Source organism: Lissotriton helveticus, chromosome 6 (assembly GCF_964261635.1).
Source record: "Lissotriton helveticus chromosome 6, aLisHel1.1, whole genome shotgun sequence".
Classification (NCBI taxonomy): Eukaryota; Metazoa; Chordata; class Amphibia; order Caudata; family Salamandridae; genus Lissotriton; species Lissotriton helveticus.
In genome coordinates this window covers 146,598,029-146,620,484 of record NC_136067.1, presented here as the reverse complement: position 1 = coordinate 146,620,484, position 22,456 = coordinate 146,598,029, and the positions used below count along the sequence as shown (strand labels likewise).

At 41.8% G+C, this 22,456-nt stretch overlaps 1 protein-coding gene across 1 annotated transcript in view; it reads right to left on the bottom strand.

Annotated features, from left to right (window-relative positions):
* Positions 1–19,435, bottom strand: part of PLB1 (phospholipase B1) — a 552,393-nt gene extending 532,958 nt beyond the window's left edge. The window contains exon 1 of the mRNA XM_078647360.1: positions 19,263–19,435. Coding sequence (XP_078503486.1) covers positions 19,263–19,323 — 61 coding nt within the window. The 5' untranslated portion in view covers positions 19,324–19,435. The remainder of the gene's footprint in view (positions 1–19,262) is intronic.
* Positions 19,436–22,456: the final 3,021 nt, after the last annotated feature.

Genomic DNA, 22,456 nt, shown 5'->3' with positions numbered 1-22,456 from the left:
ACATGTCACTTGTCACCCTCAGCCAATGGGACGTCGAAGATTTCTGAAAACTTTCCTTTGCATAGTTTAGTTAGCGTAGAAAGGTATAAAAAGTCATGCCCCTAGGGATGGGCTGGCTGCTGCTTTCTGACTTTCCGATGAGGGTGAAGTGCTGTCGGACATTGCGTGGAGCACGTAAGAATCCTCAAAGAACTTTACTTTAATTTCTATCTATTTAGCTTAGCTAGGGACTTAGGTTTTAGAAATGCTAAACTTTTAAATACTTACTTTAACTTTGATTCACTTGCTTAAATTGTATTTTTCTCACGTTTCTTTACAATCATGCTTGCTTCAATGCTAATAAATTACTTTTATAAAATTATCAATTGAAATACCATAATTTAGTAAATAAAATCTTACTTTTGACAAACAAGCTGGTCTTGATTATTCAGAAGTGTAGGTTACTATTAGCTAGATCACGTCGCCAATGGTGGTCATTTAAATAGCTAGGATTTGTTATAATGACAATATTCTTTCCGCTAATGTTTAATATTGTAAATAGTTTGTAAATTAGGTGTATATAGATTTAATCCGACCACCTGATTCAGTAGGCCCAAAATATGTCAGGTTTATAAATGGGTCCAAAGTTTAGTATAGAATTTTGTTTATAGGTTATGAAGTTGGGTAGCGTTGTTTATGATATATTTTCTATAGGCCGCTGGATCAGCACCCTGCCACCTGGGGTGCGAAAGCCGGACCAGGAGATGGCATGTTTGGTGTATGATGGTTCAAAAACAATACCGTAGCACTCAGAAAAGTCCACAGTAATATACGTCTGTTCAATGAAGTGGTGAGAAGAAGTTGTGATTGACTTCAGTGCGGTTTATTTCTTACACAATGTTGTGCATTTTTTATGTCAATTCTTGATACCCAACTGCAGAAAGGCAGCCGACACGTGTTTCATCAAAGAGACTTTCTTAAGGCTGAAATAAGCCGTGGAATAAAAATAATGATGGAGCGCTTCACAGTATGGTGCCTCACTCTTGCAACACGACTTCACGGAACCATGTACAGACCCTGCTGTGACAGTGGTTGATAAGGCTGTATGTGAACAGCGAAAACGTCTGTATGTGATGAGCAGGAATGTCAGAAACGCAGCCAAGACTTGTCAGGCAGTTCCAAGATTAGGCAAAAGATGAGCACGCGGCAAGGAGGAAGGAAGGAGTATAATGTTTGACATGGTGCAAGAACAAAGGGCGTGGCATCAAATTTGGGTGCACATGGTAACTAAAGGCACTGATTAATTGTGAAATCTAAGGTGGACTTAGGGGCTGGCGCTAAAAATAAATAGGGCCCACATTCTTAAGTCATGACTCAATGCTTTTCATGACACACGTTTTCAGCAGCATCTGGGCAGTGGACTTTCAGCATAATCTGTGACAAGTTGTGTTTTATAAAGTATATTGGGATGGAACATTGTTCAAAACAAGAAGGGTCTGTAAGGTATGTGTACAGGGGTTATTAAGTTTTATCCTATAAAGGCAAACTAGTGGCAAATGGTGCATTTGAAATCCCTGGGTGTGTGAATGGCTATAAGTAATCACTTTGCAGATAAGTATATCAGGAGTCATTATATCGCAGCCAGTGCATCAAGAGTCACTACATCAGGAGTACCTATACATCATAACTTCATAGGTAAGTGTATAGGTTTGTTTTTGGATGCATATTTACATATGTATTACCCAATGGCGGTCCCCACTGGGTAGTTATTGTTAGGACCACGATTCCGTAGGAAAAGCATTTTTTTGTTTTCCTTAGACCTTTGGCACTGTTTGACAAATCTTCACGAAACTTTCACAAAAGAAGGTCTCATCCACCTCAGCTCCTTTGTAGAAAGTTTTAAGATGATCTGTCAGCCGGGGCTCAGAAAAAGTCCTAAAACACATTTTCCCCTTTTCGTTTTTTTCATAGGAAATTGATCTGTGATACTGCAAAAAAAACAGCTGAATGTAATTACACCAAATTTGATCTTGGTCCCAAGGCCTGGTGAGGGGATCCTGGAGGGGCCTGCCCAGGTCCAAAAAAGGCAAGCACCCCCCTTCACCAAGCCATTGATCCAGTTCTGGGGGGGCCCAACCACAGGCTGCTATTGTTGCAGTGTCCTGGGGACTCCATTTCCCAAGACACTTTAGTTCCCTGCCTGGGAGAATGTGGTCATGCCTTACCCGCGCTCCCCCGGGGTGAGGAGCATAGGTTTGTTCCAACCCGGGTAGGAGAAGTGAAAAATGCTGCTCTCACCCAGGCGGAAGCACATCAAAGGAGCCATTGCCAGTTAGCACTGTGTATGGTGCTGGCAGGACTGCTGGCAAGGGACATGGGGGCCTTGGAGCTGTCTCCCATCGGCCCCTGTGAAAGAAACATTGTGGGTGCCCTGGATGAGCGCCAGGGCATCCAGCAATAACGTAAGTGGACAGCTCACTCCAGGGGTGCCATCAAGGACTTTGGGACAGTGATGGCTGGTGACCCAACAGGGGCTACAGGGCTCCCCCACATCCCTCAACATTAAAAAATAGTGTGGGTGCTCAGGGAACTCAAACCAATAAAAGACATTAAAACTAAATTAATAATAAATGAGCTGAACACAGCCTTTGGTGGCCAACACCCCTTTGCATGGCGAGGGTTCGGACTTAAAAATGAATATTTGCTGCAATAATTTTAAAGGGTGTCATTTAAAGTAAAGTTGACCTATTGACTTAGTCAAACAAAAGTCAGCACACCAAAATAGGCGTGCCTATTTGCTTTATCAAGAGGGTCAGCATTTCAACATATAAAAGAAAATGTATTACTAAAAAAAAAAATCAACATGTGCGAATTTTTAAAAACCGTTTTCAGGCCACAAAATACACCCTAGCATCTACCACACGGAGTCACTGCACTTCAGCTGAAGAGCACACAGCTCCAGCTCGGAGTACTAGGAAAACGAAATATGTAAACAAAAAATGGTAAACTCTCCTTGGGTCATGGATTCACTGACCTAGAAGACTTACTGTGTTTTTTAAGTTGCTGGGGTACTGGTGCACTCCCTGCTGCCCCGCAAAACATAACAAAGGTTGATGGTGCCCTTGCCCCTTCTAGGGACACCACCAGAAAAAAAACACGATTAAAAAAACCCTCACGGGTCATTATGGGGTGCTCCTTGCTGGAGGAATGAAAAATAATTGAGCGGCTGCTCTCATTCATTTATTATTTTTCTTTAATTTTTTTCTGGGTGCCATGCTGCTCACTTAAGGGACCCACAACATCTTCCAATGTTGGTGGCAGTTGCTGGAGCCCTAAGGCATGCATCCTTTTTTGTGGGGTAAGTAGGGTGAGTTAAACTGGGATTCACAATTCCATTGTAGAGACCCAGGGCCATATGTATCAAGCTAATTAGCATTCGCAAAGGCCGAAATTCGGCGAATTTCGCCCTTTGCGAATGCTAATTTGCTAAATGGTATGTATGTAACATTTTTGCTGCAAAATAAGGAATCGCAAAATTTGCTATTCCTTATTTTGCGATTGCACTTAAGGAATCGCAAATTTTGCGATTCCTTAAATGCAATGTATCAAAGAAAAAATATTTCAAAAATGCCCATAAGGATTCGCAAATTACCACCAACTTCTAGTTGGTGGTAAGTTGTGAATTCTTTAAAAAAAGCTATTTTAAAAAAAAACAAAGGTGCCATATGACGCTCATACATGCCCTTAGGACATGTATGTGCGCCATATGCCCCCACATGTCATTTTCAGGGGTGCAGCAGGGTGTTCTTGAGACACCCCTGCACCCTTGAAAATATTCCTAATTTGCGATTAGCAAATTGCTAATCGCAAATTTCCCCTTCATTCCTATGGGCCTCCTGGCCCATAGAAATGAAGGGGAAATTTGCGATTAGCAATTTGCTAATCGCAAATTAGGAATGTTAAGGAATCGCTATAAAAAAGTGATTTTTTACATACATACCGTTTTGCGAATTCTAAATAGCGATTCCTTAAAAATCGCTATTTAGAATTCGCAAAACGGAACTATCAGCCTGATTCATGTGCATGCCGTTTTGCGTGTCCCTAATAGCGAATCATAGCGACTCGCTATTGAGGACACGCAAAACGGCATTCATGTAGGAATTGCTAATGAAATAGCGATTCCTACATGTTCTTTATTTGCGAGTAGCAATTTGCTACTCGCAAATACTCCCCATTCATTCCTATGGGCCAAGAGGCCCATAGGAATGAATGGGGAGTATCCCTTATTTGCGAGTAGCAATTTGATACTCGCAAATAAGATAGCGATTTGAAGGGTGCCAGGGGTGTCCAAAGGACACCCTGTAGCACCCCTAAAATGCACATTTGAACAGGTGTTGCGCACACACATGTCCAAAGGACATGTGTGTGTGCAACATGCAACTTAGAAAAATGCTTTAAAAAGCATTTTTCTGAGTTTTTGCTATTTACCGACAGGTCTGACCTCTCGGTAAATAGCGGCCGCAAAAGTCCAAAATCGCTATTTTGTTTTGTGTCATGAATAGCATTTGAGGAATCTCTATTAGAGATTCCTTAAATGCCATTCCACGCAAATATGCGAATTCTTACATAGCGATTTTTGCATTTGGTATCATGAATACCAAATGCAAAAATCGCACTCGCAAAGGGCCAGATTCTCAGAATCTGGCCCTTTTGCGAGCGCTAATGGCTACATGAATCAGGCTGTATGATACATATGGCCCCCAATCTCCTCACAAATGGCTACATCCAAAAGCCATTGAAAAAGGAGATAATGCAAGTAGCTGGTGTAGGTTTGTACCCCTTAAATATGAAAAATGGTCCACATATCTTGATAAGTTTTCCGTTAAGCCTCCTATTGAGGAGACTATTGGACGTCCAGGTGAGATGTTTGCGTTTGTGTGGATTTTCGGTAGGTGGTAGAATGTCGGGTTTCTGGTTGTTTGTATATATTTACATTTAAACACACATGTATATGTGTATATTTAAAGCAGGCATAATATCTAAAGTAAACTATAAACAACATGAAACTGAAGCTTATAAAGTTTAAAACTGAAGTTTAAATATACATATAGACATAAAGGAAACCATGTGTATAGGAGCACATTGAGTGTAGCTGGTATTGTAGGATGCTCTATATAGGAGCTTCTCTCCACCAAAACTTGGGAGATACCCAGAGTTCTCTGCTTTTTGAATGTATATTAATATATTTATTTATATATGATACTTTGCAATACTTCAGTAGATCGGGCTTTGCACCAAAAATGTGCAAATCCTCAAGGTGATTGTAATGCTGCAGAAATGTTTTCCTTTCCCCAACCTTTTCCAAATTTATATGTGGGCTGTACTATAAAGCAAACATACAAACTTGAAAAAGTGTTAAATGATGTCCAAGTATAGTATTGGGTACAGGAAGGGTACTTGTCTAGTACAAAATCTATACTAGATATCACGCAGACACTCCTTTACTGTGATGCAAGGCTGTACGTGTGGTGCAAGACAACCAATGTGCACCAGCGCAAGGGGAGTGAGAGACAGCGTCATATCTTAGTATATATGGTGCTCTTCTGGTCTCTCCCTTTCATGCATTGCAGCACAGCAGCTTTTGCTGGAAAAATTCGAAAATTTGACCCAAATAATCAAAGGTCAATTGTATTTTCCACATATTTGCATTCTTGAATAGCAGCTTAAATGCTTTCTATTTTCATTATAATAAATGCAAGACAGAGAAGCTTAAAAGGTGCTTATTCCTTTGAGACCTCTTCTTTAAACTATAAAAATGAAGTAACAACCCCACCCCTCCCCACCCCTCTAGCGCTTGGACGCCCCCGGGCAACAACTCGCGCTTTATAAATTCACAAGTTTACAAGTTTACAAGTTTACGCGAAACATAAGCGAATGATGTCACAAATTAATGTTCGAGGGAGGAATGGTGGTCGGCGGCTGAAGCGCTAACAAACGATAGAACCCCCCGCCATGATAGGACACCAGGACGTTGCAGGTCCGTGATCACACCAGATGGCAATTACCGGCTCTCCATTGCGATGCCTTGATGTCGGCCATGATCAAAGCAGCAGGGCGAACCCACAACCTGGGGTCAGACCACTGGTTGTAGACGAATAAAATTTGAAGTCTTTGCGGATGGGACCTCTCAACAACTTGTGAAGGCTGTGAGGCTGTGAGAAGTAGGAAGCTATTCGGTGGACTGAGGCTTGTTTGTGCTTTTCCGTTCCAGAAGGATATAAGCAGGACCCAGACACAAGAGTCAGAAAAGATTCATCCTCATCAGTGACGGCCTCCAGGTTTCTCAACGGGGAATAAGTGCGTGTGCTCTGCTTAATTGTTGGCAAGGTTGTAGCGCTACCCCATAGAGGGTCGCTGGGGATGGCCACAACAGCACTTTGGATTTTTCAGAGGAACTAAATTAGGGGGCTCTGGAGGATTGTTTAATATAAAATGCAAAGTCATCCCATGGTCTCTGGCTCTGCATCGACTCATTTTGAGATTCCCGCCCCCAACCAACGAACTAAGAAAAGAGTGGGGCAAGCCACAGTATGTGCAATTTGCACTGCCTTGGCTCAGAAAAATTACACTCTCCCTAGGGATCTAGGAGACTGCGAAGAAAGTGCAAATATTAGGGAGGACCATCATCCCATGGAAGGGGGCACAGAGACAATCATGAATCCTGGGCAGAGCAATAGGGGCACTGAACTTATAGCAGCTATGCCCACTAAGATCTTCATGCTAGAGTGAAGTGATTCTATCTAGAAACAAGAGACTTCTCCTTAAAAAGAAGTTATGAAATATCCCCTCTTCACGAAAGCGAAAAAAGGCTCAAGGCCAAATGCAGCCCCTGTGACTGACCAGCCCGAGAAGACGCAGCCTTTGCAGCCTCCACAGTCCCTGCAGTCGCCGCAGCCACAGTCACATCTTCCCACTTTTTTCGTCCCGAGATAAGCTGATGGTGTTCCAACCTCTGACATTGTCTAATGAGTCAGTTACAACTCAGTACATATTAGTGCCCGAGCAGGACGATTCAGGAGGTGGCAAGACACAACAGGATCCACCTCCTCCAGACATGAGACATCTCAGGGCAGTCTCCCATCTACGATGCAATGGGATGCCAAGACCATGCTAAATCTCATCCTGGAGGAAATATGGGATTTGAAAGCATAACAGGCCATGGAGATCACTGTCCTACATGCACGTCTTACGAAAATTGAGGAGACGGTGGCCGAGATCCCGGAGATGTTAAGAGAGGCAGAAGGAAGGATCTCTCAGTTGGAAGATCAAGTAGTGAGTCTACAGGAGAAGACAGCTGCTATTTAGAAACAGAGGCCCAGATGTACGACCATTGGATTTAGTGCCTCACAATTTGCGGCAAATTGCGAGTCGCAAATTACGAGGCGCTAAATCCAATGTACAAGAATGTCTCAGACACGGTTTGTGATTCCCAATGGGGTCGCAAATTGCGAGGCTAATGAATAATAATGAGCCGCTCACAATTTCCGAGCCCATTGGGAATGACAAGCCCTCCCAGGTATGGTGGCTTGCTGGGCTCAGCAGACCACCATGTCTGGGACTGATTTTAAATAAAGCAGTTTTTCTTTTTTTAAATGCAGCCCGTTTTCCCTAAAGGAAAACCGGCTGCATATAAAAAATAAAAAATAAACGTTTTTGTTTAATTTTTTAAGGGCAGGTAGTGGTCCCTGCGACTGCATTAGAACCCTCTTGAAGAGGGTGGTATTTTGCAAGTGGTTTGCAAAACATTCATACATAGGGTGGCGGCCCTTCCTAATAGCGACTCGCAATTCCTAAATAGCGAGTCACAAATAAACTGTGACTCACTATTTAGGAATTGTACTTAGCCCTTTCACATTTTGCATGCGCAAACGTGTCTCAAACCTCCCTCTCCAACACAATGCACCTCCACTTCCAGATCCAGACCAGCCTCAGAACCACGCTGCTCGGGACCCGCAACTACAGACCCCCTGGGCCTTGTGCCTCTTGCGCCACCAACATTGCTGACCTCGTCGCATCCCATGCCATTGCCTCCACATACTACATTTGCATCGGAGACCTGAACTTCCACATCGACAACCGCAGCGATCCCAACTCCATCACCCTCATGGACAACCTCGGACTAAAACAGATCGTCACCACCTCCACCCACAGAGTCTAACACATCCTCGACCCCATCTTCGCAGGAGGGACAAACATCCACTTCAGCCACATAATGCAGCCCCTCTGGACAGACCACCACTGTATACACTTCACCTTCAACTCCGCCCAGTCGGGTTTCCAAAGCAACCACAGCACCGAGACTGCCCTCCACGCCACCACCGATGATATCCGCATACTATTCAACCAGGGCCAAACTGCAGCCCTCATCCTACTAGACCTCTCCGCAGCCTTCGACACCATCTCCCATTGCACTCTCTTAGCCAGACTCCATGACGCCGGCATATTTATTTATTTGAAAGTTTTATAGAGCGCGAACAAGACCCTTGCAGGTATCAGAGCGCTTTACAGTAGAGAAGTGTATAGGTATACAGACAATAAAAATAAGCAGGAACGTAAGTATAGCATCAAAAGCAAGGGACAAATAAAATATTTAAGGATAATCAGGACCAAAAGGGTGGCAGCAGAGAACAATCAATGGTTAGAAGGGAAAGTCAGGTAAGGAGCAACACCGTACCGATTGGGTTTGATGGATGATGAAAATACATTGAAGGTAAAAACGACAAAAATAAGTGGAGCAAAGCTGTACATGTAAGATCCACAGTCATGTTTATGTGAATTTAGCCATAAGGATGCTTTTTACTGCCAGTTTGAAGGAAGAGGAGGAGGGGTTCAGTCTTATTTCTGGTGGTAGGGCATTCCAGATCCTAGGTGCCATTCCTGAGAAGGAGCGATTATAGGTTTTTTTCTTTTTGAATGTTTGTGGTTTCAGAAGGAGGTTGTCCGCACTTCTTGTTGATCTTGAACCTCCAGATATTGTGAGTTTTTGTGTGAGATAGCTGGGCGCATTGTGATGTAGAGCCCTGTGCGTCATGCAAGATATTTTCAGGTGGATTCTGGCTTCAAATGGCAGCCAATTTAAAGATTTTAGATGCGGGGAGATGTGGGCCCTTTTTTTTGAGCCAGTGATTAGTCTTGCTGCCGCGTTGCTAGAGGCTCTTAGAGGAGCTGTAGTGGCCTTGGGGAGACCACATAAAGAGACGCTTCCATAGTCCAGCCGAGGTAAAACTAGAGCCTGAACCGCTAGCTTGAAGTCATTGGGAGGTAGGAAGGGCTTTAGCTTCCTTAGAGTATTGATCCGAAAGTTTGCTCCCCTCGTTGCATTGATAATATGCTTCTGCATGTTGAGGTTACTATCCAAAGTTATACCGAGTGATTTCGCTGAGTCCACGATGGTTGGTTGAAAATCAAGTGCTGTGAGGTGTTTTATAAAATTGTGCATAGTGGGGACTTTGGCGGGTGGGGCAATAAGGAGGAAATCAGTTTTTAAGGCATTCAGTGTGAGATGATTCATTACCAGCCATGATTTGGTGGTCTTAAGAGTATTGTTGAGTAAATTAATGTCGGAAACACCCTCGACTGGATCCGCTCCTTTCTCATGGCAGAACTCAAAGGATCAGACTCCCACCCTTCATCTCCGAACCCTCAGAGATCAACTGCGGAGTACCCCAAGGATCGCTCAGCCCCACGGTCTTCAACATCTGTGTGGCCCCTCTTGCTGCCATCAATAGACAGCATGGGCTCAGCATAGTGTCTTATGCTGACGACACTCAGTTCATCCTCTCCTTCACAAAGAACCCTGAAGACACCGGATTCAGCTTCCAGGAGGGAATGAAAGAAGTTGCAGCCTGGATGAACAGCTGCCCTAAGCTCAACTCGGAGAAGACAGACGTCCTTACCCTTGGACCCTCCTCCACCACCTGGGACAACATCTGGTGGCCTTCTGCCCTCGGAAACCCACCCACTCCATCCGACCATGCCCGAAACCTCGGCATCATCCTAAACTCCTCCCTCACCATGCCTCGCCAGATCAACGCCGTCACCTCCACCTGCTTCAATTCCCTCTGCATCCTCCGCAGGACCTTCTAGTTGATCCCTGCCGAATGCAGAAAGACCCACGCACTCATAACCAGCAGACTGGCTACGCAGGAATCAACAAAAAGCTGTTACACACGCTCCAAACCATCCAGAACACTACAGCCAGACTCGTCCTCTGAACCCCACGATACAAGCACATGACCCAGCACCTATGAGACCTCCACTGGCTCTCCATCGAGAAGAAAGTAACCTTCAAGCTACTCACCCAAGCTTACAAATCCCTCCACAACATTGGACCCAAATACCTCAATGAAAGAGTCTCCTTCCTCGTACCCAAAGGGAACCTCCACTCTGCCGACCTTGCCCTGGCAGAGACCCCATGCATCTGCAGACGCAGAGCAGGCAAAAGAGCCATTTCCTACGCCGCAGCAAAGACCTGGAACGAGCTGCCAGCCAACATTAGACGCTCCCCTACTCTGCACACCTTAAGGAAGAGCCTCAAGCCCTGGCCCTTCGACTGATTCGGAGCTGCACCCCCCAGCACCTTGAGACCCTCACAGGTGAGTAGCGCGCATTATAAACTCCTGAGTGATTGATTGATTGCCTAGGGGAGACCCAATCAGCAGCAAGGATCTCTCCCCTTTATTAGTTTACTGCAAGATAAAGGTGTGGTGAAAAATGGAGGAGGTGTATTTTCTCTTTGTGTGAAAGGATACTATTCGAAGTAGCATTTAATAGAACATTATTCTGAGTAATTCCCTGAAGGTATTTTCCTTTAATTTAAACAGGCCTAATAATGTTAAGAAATTTCGGGCAATTGAAAGCTGGATTTTAGCGGAGAACCGGACAGGCATTTTGATTCAGGAGACTCACATCCCGGCTGTTAAACTGTCGGGACACTCGATGTTTAAAAACTGGGCAGGATATAGAGGATATTCTTGTCCTCCCAAGCTGCTCATCGCGGCACAGCTGTTTTTTTAGTTAAAGTGGGTGGGTGGAGAACTTGCTTACAGCGCCACGATACGGAGGGTCGCTGGTGCTGGGTTAGCCGCCTGGTCAGGGGATAACTTTTAACATTTGCTAGCTTTTATGCTCCGGTGGAATATAACATTACTCTGTATGTAAATTTGTTCCAATCACATATGCAAAACCCAGGGGAGGGCGTTGATTATTGACGGAGATTCTAATGTGCTGCGGGAGTGGATTTCTCAATCAAAACAAAATAATTGTCAAAAGCAAATTCTATGAAAATTATTAGGAACTTTAAGGATATTCTTGCTTAAATTGACCCCTGGACGGCATTATGCCCCACAGAAACTGCATATACTTGCTTCTCGGGGAAGTTTCATACCTAGATTTTTTTTAAATGTCTCGATCCCTTAAATATAAAACGCAAACCACGATCCCTAATGGGTTCTCCGATCATGCAATGCTCAGTCTTGAGCTCAAAGTGAGTAAATCTCCGCTGGGCCCTAAACGATGGGTGTTAAATAAACAACATCTGCAGGAGGAAGGGTGGGTACAAATACTTAAAGATGAGGTCAGGGAATTTTTTGCATTCAATGATAAGACCTTACCTGAGGGTATAGTGTTGGATGCCAAAAAGGCATTCATTAGAGGGAGGATAATAAGCAAGGATGCAGAGAATATCCTCAAAGCCAGAAAAACAAAAGCAGATTTTAGAACAAAAGGTATCGCAAAGCTATGATAGGTTTTTGAGGAACTCATCTAGGGCTAATAAAAATGCGTTTGACGCTGCCAGACAGGCAATGAGCAAAGCATACTATGCTAAAGGTGCCGCATTGAGTCAGATGCACTCTTAAAAAGTGTATAAAGAAAGCAACTTTACTGGCATATTTTTAGCATTGCAGGCACTGGAAAAAGTGGCCAAGAAACGAATAGATGCCCTGAAAAGTCCGAACACTGGAATTTACTATTCAGAGAAAGTGGGAGAAATCATGTTAAACCATTATAGACAGATTTGCTCACAAAATCAGTCACTTGAGAGAGTCTCTTTAGAAAGATTTTTAACAGATTGCGATTTCACAGCCTTAACTATAGAAGAGGTAGCTGATAGGACTCAACCCTTTTCTGAAGAGAAATTGTTGGAGGTCATTACGAATCTCCAGAATGGGACAGCCTGTTGCCCGCATGGATTTCCTGGAGAATTTTTTTTTAAATTTCAGACGTTTTAATTTGCCCTCTGTTATCTTTAGCTACTAGAATGCTACAGGGAGACGATATACCACCTTCTTTCTTTAAAGGAAATGTTGTAAGTTTCCTGAAGAAAGACAAGGAGGCTGAGGATCCTAATTTGTACCGCCCCATCACACTATTAAATACAAGTTATAAAATAGTGACAAAACTGCTCGCAAATAGATTTAGCTCAATAGCTGTGGGTTTGATTCACTTTGACCAAAATGTTTTTTAGCAGGAAGACAACACGGGACGAACACTCACTATTTGGCGGAGGCTCTGGATTACTTTGCGTTGAATAGTATACAGGCCCTGGTGTTTCTGCTAGAAGTGCAAAAAGGCTTTCAACCTCGTGGTCTGGGAAACTTTAATATTCTCACCAGATTTGGTATTCCATCACATATCACGGGTCTCATATATAATATGTATTGTAAAGCTGAAGCTGGTGTTATCATAAACTCAGCAGAAGTAGGCCAAATAAAAGCACTGTGTGGCACAAGGCAGGGGTGCCCACTGTCCCCTACCCTTTTTGCCTTCTGTATCGAGCCACTAGCTGGAGCAATCTGAGCAAATAAGAGTATCCAACCTCCACTCCCACCAATGGATAAGATAAAACTACATGCTGATGTCATCATGCTAATTTTAGATAGTCGGAAGGAGACTCATGAAAAGCGTTTTGAGATTTTCGCTCAATACGAGGCACTGGGAGGGTATATAATTAATAAGCGGAAGACAGAAATAATACTTTGTGGGTGCACTCCCGAGGTTGTACTTCCAGATTTAGCTCTTTGTGTTAACTCCCAACTGAAGCGATATTTAGGCATAAGTTGTGTGGTAAAGGAAGATGCACAGTCCAACTGTGTAAGTAGATAATCCTTTATTGTAGACTCCTTCTAGGATAGGTAAGTAGGAGAAGATAGGAAGTATAGATAAAGCCCACCAGGAGCAAGCTCCAAGCAGCTCAGCCTGAGTTGACCAACTGACACTATGAGCCAGAGAGACACCCAGGCATTCTATGATGTCATGGTACATTCTATTTAGTGGAGAACAGTAGAGAAGTAATTTACTACAAGTTTCTCTTCTAAAATTGGGAAATTGTACAACCTTAATTTCTCTCCTTTTCTCATAAAGGTACAAGACTTATTCTCCCGGTGGATCGCCCTCCCTTTGACTATTCGAGGGAGAGCTTACATAATCAAAATGTCCGTCCTCCCTTTATTTAATTTCTTATTCTCTTCTATTACGTGCATTTTAACTACCTCTTTTTTTTTTAAAGCTGCTGAGTCCATGTTCTCATCCGTTATCTGGCAAGAAAAATCGCCTATAATTGCACTTAGCACTTTATATAAATCATGGGAGAATGGAGAGTTGGGTTCTCCCTAATATTAGAGATTATTACCCTGCCTATTTTGCACAATATGTGTCTAGATTCAATACAAAGGTACTCAGGGGTCTTTTTGTAAATAACTTTATGCAGTTGATTTTTAAAGAGTTTTATATTCGAGACATACTAACGATAACTAAGCTACCTAAAAGAGTACGCTACAAGAGCCTGAAGTGGCTCTTTCGGAAGCGTGCTAATCTCTATAGGAGATATTCTATTCCCCAGATCAATGAGGTGGCATCCCTCGCTGCGGTTGATATGGTACCAGGGGGAAAGCTTTCGCCTGAAATTGTTCAAAAGTTGGGTAAAGCAGGAAATTGGAGAATATCAGACTTACTCAGGGGAGATAAATGGTAAAACTCCGGGTAAATAAGACAGTGTATACAGGATGACGTTCTCGTCTCTGGCTCATTTAGAATACTCAATAAAGTCCTGTTTGATTTAGATCTGGGTAAGATCCTTAGGAGCAGAAAGGTGGCGTTTGCTTTAAGTGGTGATGGGGTTTTGAAATAGCCAGGGGAATAAAAAAGAATGCTTTTAGTGTGTAAGGGCACTGAATCCACTCAAAAAGTGATTTAAAAAATGGGACAAATATGAAGACCTTTAAATAACAGACAAAATGTGGAAAGAAGTCAATATATTAAATTTTAGTGTATTAAGAGAGGCCAGTTGGCGATGGATGCTTTTCTTTTCAAACTGGCTTTTATACAGAACCCCAGCCATTTTAACATATATTAACCAGTCCCAGGTAATTGTCCCCGGTGTGTAGGGCACTCCCTGGCAAACTGGACGCATGTGATCAGCCACTGATCATCCATACAGGGGTCTGGACTGAAATATTTTACTATCTTGTAGGTGTGGGGAATGTCAATTTGGCTCCAACTACTTGGCTTAGAGTCTTGTGGTATGACCCGGGACTCGGCCTGCCTAACAAATGGGTACAATTAGTACATATTGGAACAGCTGTCGCTCGAGCTCTCTTACTCCAAAATTGACGAGTGCTAAGAAGTGCTAAGAAGCCTGTGAAGGAGGTTGGAACCTTGTAAATCCTACAAAACGCGTAGCTTTTTCTTGGCCTATGAATATACGTTGTTTTTGTTTTATTTGACTGAATCTAAGAATACAGTATTGAATCCACTATTGTATGCTACTGTGGTCTTACGTCAATACATGTTGAACTTTTTTGTTGCAAATTAAATTTTATTATAACTTATTAATTTGTTGTGTTTTTAATGGGTATCATGATGTACTATTTCTAATATGAATAAGATGGTTTTATGAGTATATATTTCTTTGAACTAACTGAATAAAATTAATAATGTTTATATTCTTTTAGAAATTGGAGTGAGATTTGACTTGTTGGCAACTGAGAAACGGACGGCATGTGTGTTGAGGGTGCATGATTGTTAAACAAATTAGTCCATTGTACAGGCAGGAAGGACACCCTGTACCACCCACCTCTCACGCCTGCTTCTTAGACCATACCTTACACATCAGTTAAACTTTGAAGTATTCTAATCCCAACCCATCCTTTAAAGTAATCTTAACCACAATCCTTCCTGAACCTTAGCCATCACCCCAAACTTAACACTGAGCATTAGTCGACCTCTAAACATGCACCTTTCCTTACACCGTTGTCTTACGCCGCCCCCTGAAATAACCCAACCCAGATCCTAATGTTGACCTTGCCATACCTCAATGTTTTACTCCATTATGAACTTTTACCCCAATTCTAATGCTAACATTTATCCCTACCCATCCCTCCCCTTACCCCATTCCTCAAACCAAGCCTTACACTGACCCTGCCCCTTTACATATTCTAATAATAAACGTAACCCTCATCTCATCCATTACCCTAAGCCTATCTTATACATTTTTCACAACTACTTTTCAACTCTTTGTGTAATCCACATTATTGTAGTCTACTTTTGGAGATTGTTGTCTTTACTGTTTGATTTTACTTTTTTCAATCTAATTTTTACTGCAAACCATTGCATCACTACCAGGAGAATCTAGAAAGGACAGAGAGCCCTGGCCATCTACATAGTATGATAGGAGCATATGCACAAAACAGAGACAAATGATGGATAATGGAGGACCTGAACAATTATTCTTCGAATTTCAATGACTTACTGCATTGTTTTAGGTGTTTTACTCTGAAACAAGAAACGTGTCTGTCATGAAAGGAAGCTGAGAAAGGGAAGAGGATGGTAAGGTGGATTTACGCTACCAGCGATAAAGTTTACCACAATAGAGAAGCCACCCTTGACATATGTATGTAGGGTTTCAAAGGTCTGGCAAGATGCGGAGGGCACAGATGTGCTAACAAACTCTCATGACCAAGTATCCACACTGGTAGTGTACCAGATGACAACAGAAATACCTTTAAGTAAACCGAGTCCTAGGTAAGGTAAGGAAATCTCCTGTAATTATTGGAGGACATTTAATGTTGATGGATTAGGCAAGTCAACTCTAGAGGCAGCCTGGGACGGGTCTGTTATTCACATTTACACTATTCCACAGTATTCTTCATCCATGTGTACATTTTTGGATTCTTATTTTCATACCTCTCATTGATATCTTTGGAGCACATTCCAAACACTTCCAGGAGTACTCATGAAAATTACACCATTTGGGGTGTCCAGCATATTTCAGATTTGTAAAATGTATCATATTTAAATATAGAGGAAATTCCTGCATGCAGAAACCTAATGCAAATATGCATTCACATATTTTATTTTTTTCTTTAATGGGATACGGCAATTTATGAAGAAAACATTCACCTACTGCCCTACTAAACATGGAGGGTTTTCCTCCCCATGGAATCCTGCCAAACAACTCTTGCCTTTGGCAGGAGTAATGCCTGCCTTTGAGGGGTTTCCATTTTTTGATTGTAGGACCATCCAGGAACACTCACAGATCCGTCTCTAAGCTCAGCGTCTACACCCCGCTGGTAGAATTTACATATTCACAAAAGCCATTTGCAGTAATAAAGCTTAACGAACATTGGGGAATATTATCAACAAATAGCGATATTTATCGCTAAGTAGGGTTAGCGGCAATTTTTTTATCGCCGCGCATCACCGGATTTTATCACTGAGATAACGTGCAATTAGCAAAGTTTATCTCAAAAGCGATAAAATTTCCGGCGATAGCAGCAAAATCCGTGAATATTGCTGAGAATACAGCGATATTCACGCATTATCGCTAACAGTGTCTTAGCCATAATATCCACCTCCCATTGGATATAATGGCTAAGAACTGGTCTGAGCAGGCGTTAGTTTTTGGAGATATTCGCGCTTAGCGTGAATATTTCCAACGCTACGCCTGTGTTGGTAATAGGCGATAGCGATGTTAGCGACTGCTTTCAGTCGCTAACAGGTTGGGTACGCCCACTTTGCATGTCATTAGCAATAAATATCCCTGACATGCAAAGCGGGCCCCAAACCGCTCGCTATCGCCTACACGCTGTCGCTAACTGCTGTTAGCGACAGCTTGCTAATAGGGCGATAGAATTATCGCCGCTTAGAGGGCGCGGCAAAAATTGCCTATCGTTCCCTTCATAATATGCCCCATTATGAGTTTGTCCATACAAATACATTTTGTGCCAACTAGGGTGTACAGAAATGCCTTTGGGATGAGCTCCAATATGCCTTAATCAGCAGTGCCCTTTTATCACTTTTAGCAGAAACAACAGATGCAGGCGATACCCTTCCAAAGGTTTAGTAATGTCGCCTAGTGCCCACCCCACGTCTAGGACCCTCATGAATAAATCCTATTCCCCATATAATAGGTAAAACACTTTGATACATCAAAATGCAACGGACACCCACAAGTTAATACGTTTGTGAGCATAAGTTTGTTAGCATCTATGAAAAAATTTCAGGGATTTGCACACCCTGGAAAAGCAGAAAAGCACCTGTTAAAAGAAGGGGAAATTGCTTTCACAAGGTGGGAAAAGGAAGTGAACACCTCCACATTTTATGAGAGGGGGGCAGGAACTTCTTACATAATATGTGTATTTGTAAAGCGCACTTTCACCCAGAAGGGTATTCTGGAGCTGAATAACAGATATTTATTGCTACCCAGCTCAATGGTACTCATTTTATCAACCTCAGAAGGATGTAAGGCTCAGTGGACCCAGCAGGATTTGAACCTGTGACTATGAGGTCAAACACAGGCCCCTACAGTGTACACCTTAGTCCACTAAGCCACCACAACCTGCAGCATTCTTCAAAAGTAATTACTCAGGCCAAAAATCCACAAGTAATTTTTTGGAACATTTCATTTAGTAGAGGGGTACTCTTTGAATTCCCAAAATGTAAAAAGTACATTTGTAACTTTTGCAAGAAGGTCTTCAAGTACTGGACACTTGAAGAAATCCGTGAAAAAAACAAAAATCTTAACAAAATATTTTTCCAGACGTAGGTTCTAAAAATCCATGCCTCATGCAGATTTCCAAGAGAATACTTGGAAACCATAGTCCTACACTAAGCAAGTTATCCTGAATGGGAGATCCACTTGTTTGGGAAATTGGCCTAACTCTACTTTTGCATGGTATATACTCCCTCCCGCTGAATATGATAATGTTCCTTTGCCTTTCTCGCCCTAGAAACAGATTTACAAAAACTTTTTTTTAATGTACATTTATGCGTGCTCACACATTTGTGAATTCTACAAATGTCAGACTTTATAGGAATTCCAAAAACCTTTGCCTGGCCACGCCTTTTCATACCTTACTTCCCACCTCTGTCCTTCCTCTTTTTTTCCTGCGCCTCCTGCAGGTACACATACAGAAAATTACACTAGGTACCGAGACTTTTCCTCAACCATAAGTGCATTTTCCTTGAAAATCCTTAGTTTGTAAATTAGTACTTCCATTATGAAATATAGATTAATTGTATGTACGTCTACCATACATGTCTGTCCTGAGCATCTTTAATCACCTGACCCTAATGGACGTCAGTCACCTGTTTTAAAAGGATACAGTAAAGTATATTGAAGCTTGCATAGTGCCTAGTATGGATTTTACAAAAGGCCAGCTTTACTTACATTAATAACCTCATAGTGCACTGAGGCATTTACAATGGATTATATAGCCTCACCCAGGTGACAAGTTCACACGTGCCTGCACATCTATTGCATTGCAAGATTGGTGCATTCACAGTACAGCACCCCTTTCCTAGTGTCACAAGCAGAGATGATTCTTAATCAATTACATGTGTGTACGCAAATATACAGACATATTCCCACCCTTCCACAACCCACGGCCATGCCCACTCAAAATCACCCTGCTGCCATGAATGGAAGCAACATCTCTAACCTCTGAAGTCAGAGAGGCTGATACCACATCCAAGGAAAGAAGCAGGCATGCAAATTGCCTACTGCAGACAGAGAAATGTCCTAAACTAAAAAACAAAAATGCTTAAATCATTTGAGTCCCTTAAATTGGAATGAGTGAGTGTGCGAAATGCTTGGCCCTAGCTAGTGCTGTTTTAAAATTATTGACATCTAAGCTGGTGGTTTAGGATTTAAATCTAACCAGTTGGCTCTAAAGTTGCAAGGGAAAAAATGACTGTAAACTTGGAGATTTTTAGAGCAGGCCTACCTTCCATGCATAACAGGCAGAGGAAGATGAGGGGGATTCTGGCCCACAGCAAGAGCAACATGGCTGCCTCTCAGGTGGTGGTTGGCAGCAGTATGAGGCCTCCAGCTGGTTTGCCAGGGATGGTAGCACTGAGCCTGTGTCCTACATTTATAGTTGAGCAGTGCTAATAAGTCAGCAATTGTAGATTCTGTTATCAAGTTCACCTTTGAGTGTTCCCTGCGATCAGTGCACCGTTATCTGATAAGTGTAAACATCTCTATGCTATGCTTGTAAATTGGTATCTAACGCTGTGAATTCCATGCATCCGTTGCTGTAAGAGACTCAGCCGTGTGTGAATTTAAAAAAATATATCTTTATCAGAGTTTTACAGTATTGTAATACAATAAATAACCAATGTGTTCGGGCTCTCGCCCACACAATATCGATGTCTCTGGAGTCCCTCAGGACAGATGGCTGACATAATATTGGAACCAAAATTATGAGGATAAAAAAAATCAGGCCAAAAATATCGATTACAACATATTATTTTCCTAAACTTATAATGGTAAGTACAAACCTATCGAAAAAGAATATAGTTTTACACTAATATAGTTAAAAAACATACAAAAATATTGTTTTTTAATGTATAGCTATATAGTTTAACATAGTGATTCTTAAGTATTTTAACGTTTAACATTAATATAATCTAAATTAAATATGTTTAATCACTATTAAATACTGTATAAAATATATACTTACATCAGCAGATGCACATATATATGTGTGTGTAAATGTATATATATATATAAAGTAACACTATTATTAAAACATGTATTTTACATTATAATTTTTTGTAAGTGTACTGTTATAAAAATGTATATGAATATATATGTATATGTGTGTATGCATTTAAAAAAAAGCTCCTTGCTCCACCTCGGTCGCCTCGAGCACTCAGGAGTGAGTGCAGTCCAGTACGCGGCGGTGGCTCCGCGAGTAAATCAGCTCCAAATTTCCCCAAAACAAGAAGGAAGTGGCCGCACTCTCGTGGTAGGTTTTAGCAATCTTGATAATTTATTTACACACAAACAGGACGCGTTTCGGCATACGTGCCTTATTCCACTGTGTGTAAATGTGTATATATATATATATAAAGTAACACTATTATTAAAACATGTATTTTACATTATAATAATTTTTTGTAAGTGTACTGTTATAAAAATGTATATGAATATATATGTATATGTGTATATTCATATATGTACATGTACAAAAATAGAAGACGCGCACTCCAGTGCACAAGGAACGATAAGGCAATCGATTGTGTTGCAAAGCTTAATCCAGTGTAGACTCCATATAAACAACCCACGCGTTTCATGCCTTGGTCACGGGTTGAGAAATTAAATAAAAATGTAACTGAAATAAACGTCGCTGTAAACATAAAAGGGGCTCATGCATGCGCGCTTGATACAGTAAAGGCAGCGGCCATTAGTAAGTGTGGCTAATAAAGTAAACCATTACTAAGTATATCATATAAACATTGGTCTGGCGGTGTAAAATGCCCCAAATGACCAAACAATAGTAAACAGTGTGAACCACATACTAATGGCAAACTCAAAAGGTCACAACAATAGCAGTACAAAAAACATATATTGCATTTAGGAGAGAGCAAGCACATGCTGCTGTCTATCAAGTGATATCATGCGTAATCCTGAAAAGGGGAAGTGCAGGTAATAAATAGCTAAAGCGATTTGTTTCACTACAAGTCTGGCAGTACCTACTATAGTGGAAATATTCAAAACATTCTAATTCGGGTGGGTATCTGGTCAAATTACTACATTCCTGCACATACGGAAGGAGACTATTGCAAATGTGTTTGGGCATCTGGTCAAATTACTGTACTACTGCACATATGGAAGGTAGTTATTACAGTAATCGTTGTGCCTACAATTATGCCCCAGTGGGCCCTACAGGATTGGATGTCCTTATCATCAGGGAGGCCATACCTCGGATAAATGCTGATAACTACAATTGAACTTAATAGACTTATCCCAACCGGGCAAACATGTTGCTTGGATTACCGAAATAGAGGTAAGTGCAGGAAATTACAATTGGGCCCCAGTGGGCCATTCTGATTTAAGAAGGGATAAGTATATAACATAGACCATAGCATATAAAATTTCGAAGGACATCCTGGTTAGCGTCACACATCATATACATTAGATAATCACAGAGGAAAATAAGCAAGGAAAAGAAGACAATGAAGAAGAAATGACAACAGAAAACTCTGCCTTCTCTCATTGGTTCCCACAGACGCATAGAAGAAGAGAAGAGATTGATATGGTCCCAGAATCAGTAACAGGTAGAGGTGTCGAGTAGAAGGTAACATTCACAGCATAGCCCCCAACCCTGTGTGAACACAAAACCATGTGAAACAGTCAATTTAAAACACTGAATATGAGGTGGAATAAATAGCAACATATTCCTATGTACACAGTCAACAGTCCTAGTATACATATACAGTTGTTGGTGAGCCTAGAATAGAAAGACAAATGTAGGCCATCCCAAATAGTAATGGAGGAAATAACCTATAGGACCATGCAATGAAGTTGATGGTCAGAAAAAATATAAAGATAGAGAGAGATATGTTTTGGAGAAATGCACAAGAAGCAGAGTACAAATAAAAATCAGAAGGGATGGATGGTGCACGTTCACACCAATATTGAGGAAACATTAGAAGAAGGTTACGAGTTCAGGCCTCCAAGTATACAGACAATTCCTCAACTGTATTAAGTCCATTTAGAATTTTGGTGTTGAGTTAAAGAATATATCTCAATTTCAAACGCCTAAAGATCTGCGTACGATGGCCACCCCTGGGGTACATGGTTACCCTGTCCAAAGCGAAGTATTTCAGCAACCCATTATTACCATCATGGAAATTGACAAAGTGCAGTGCCGCAGTGTACTGCTTGTCCAAATTTTTATGACCGGCATATGTTCCAACTGTCGCTACTTTACCGGGCGGAGGGTCTTGCCCAAATACAATTTGTAATATATATATATCTCCTACTGTCAGTAGCCAGTAGGTAGCTATAGTTGGGAGCAACTTATCCCATAGACAAAGCGTTTTTTGTTTTACCAATCACTTTGGCGCTGTTTTACAAATCCCATGAAAGTTTCAAAACAAGTTGGACACTAACTTTAACTGGTGTGAGGAA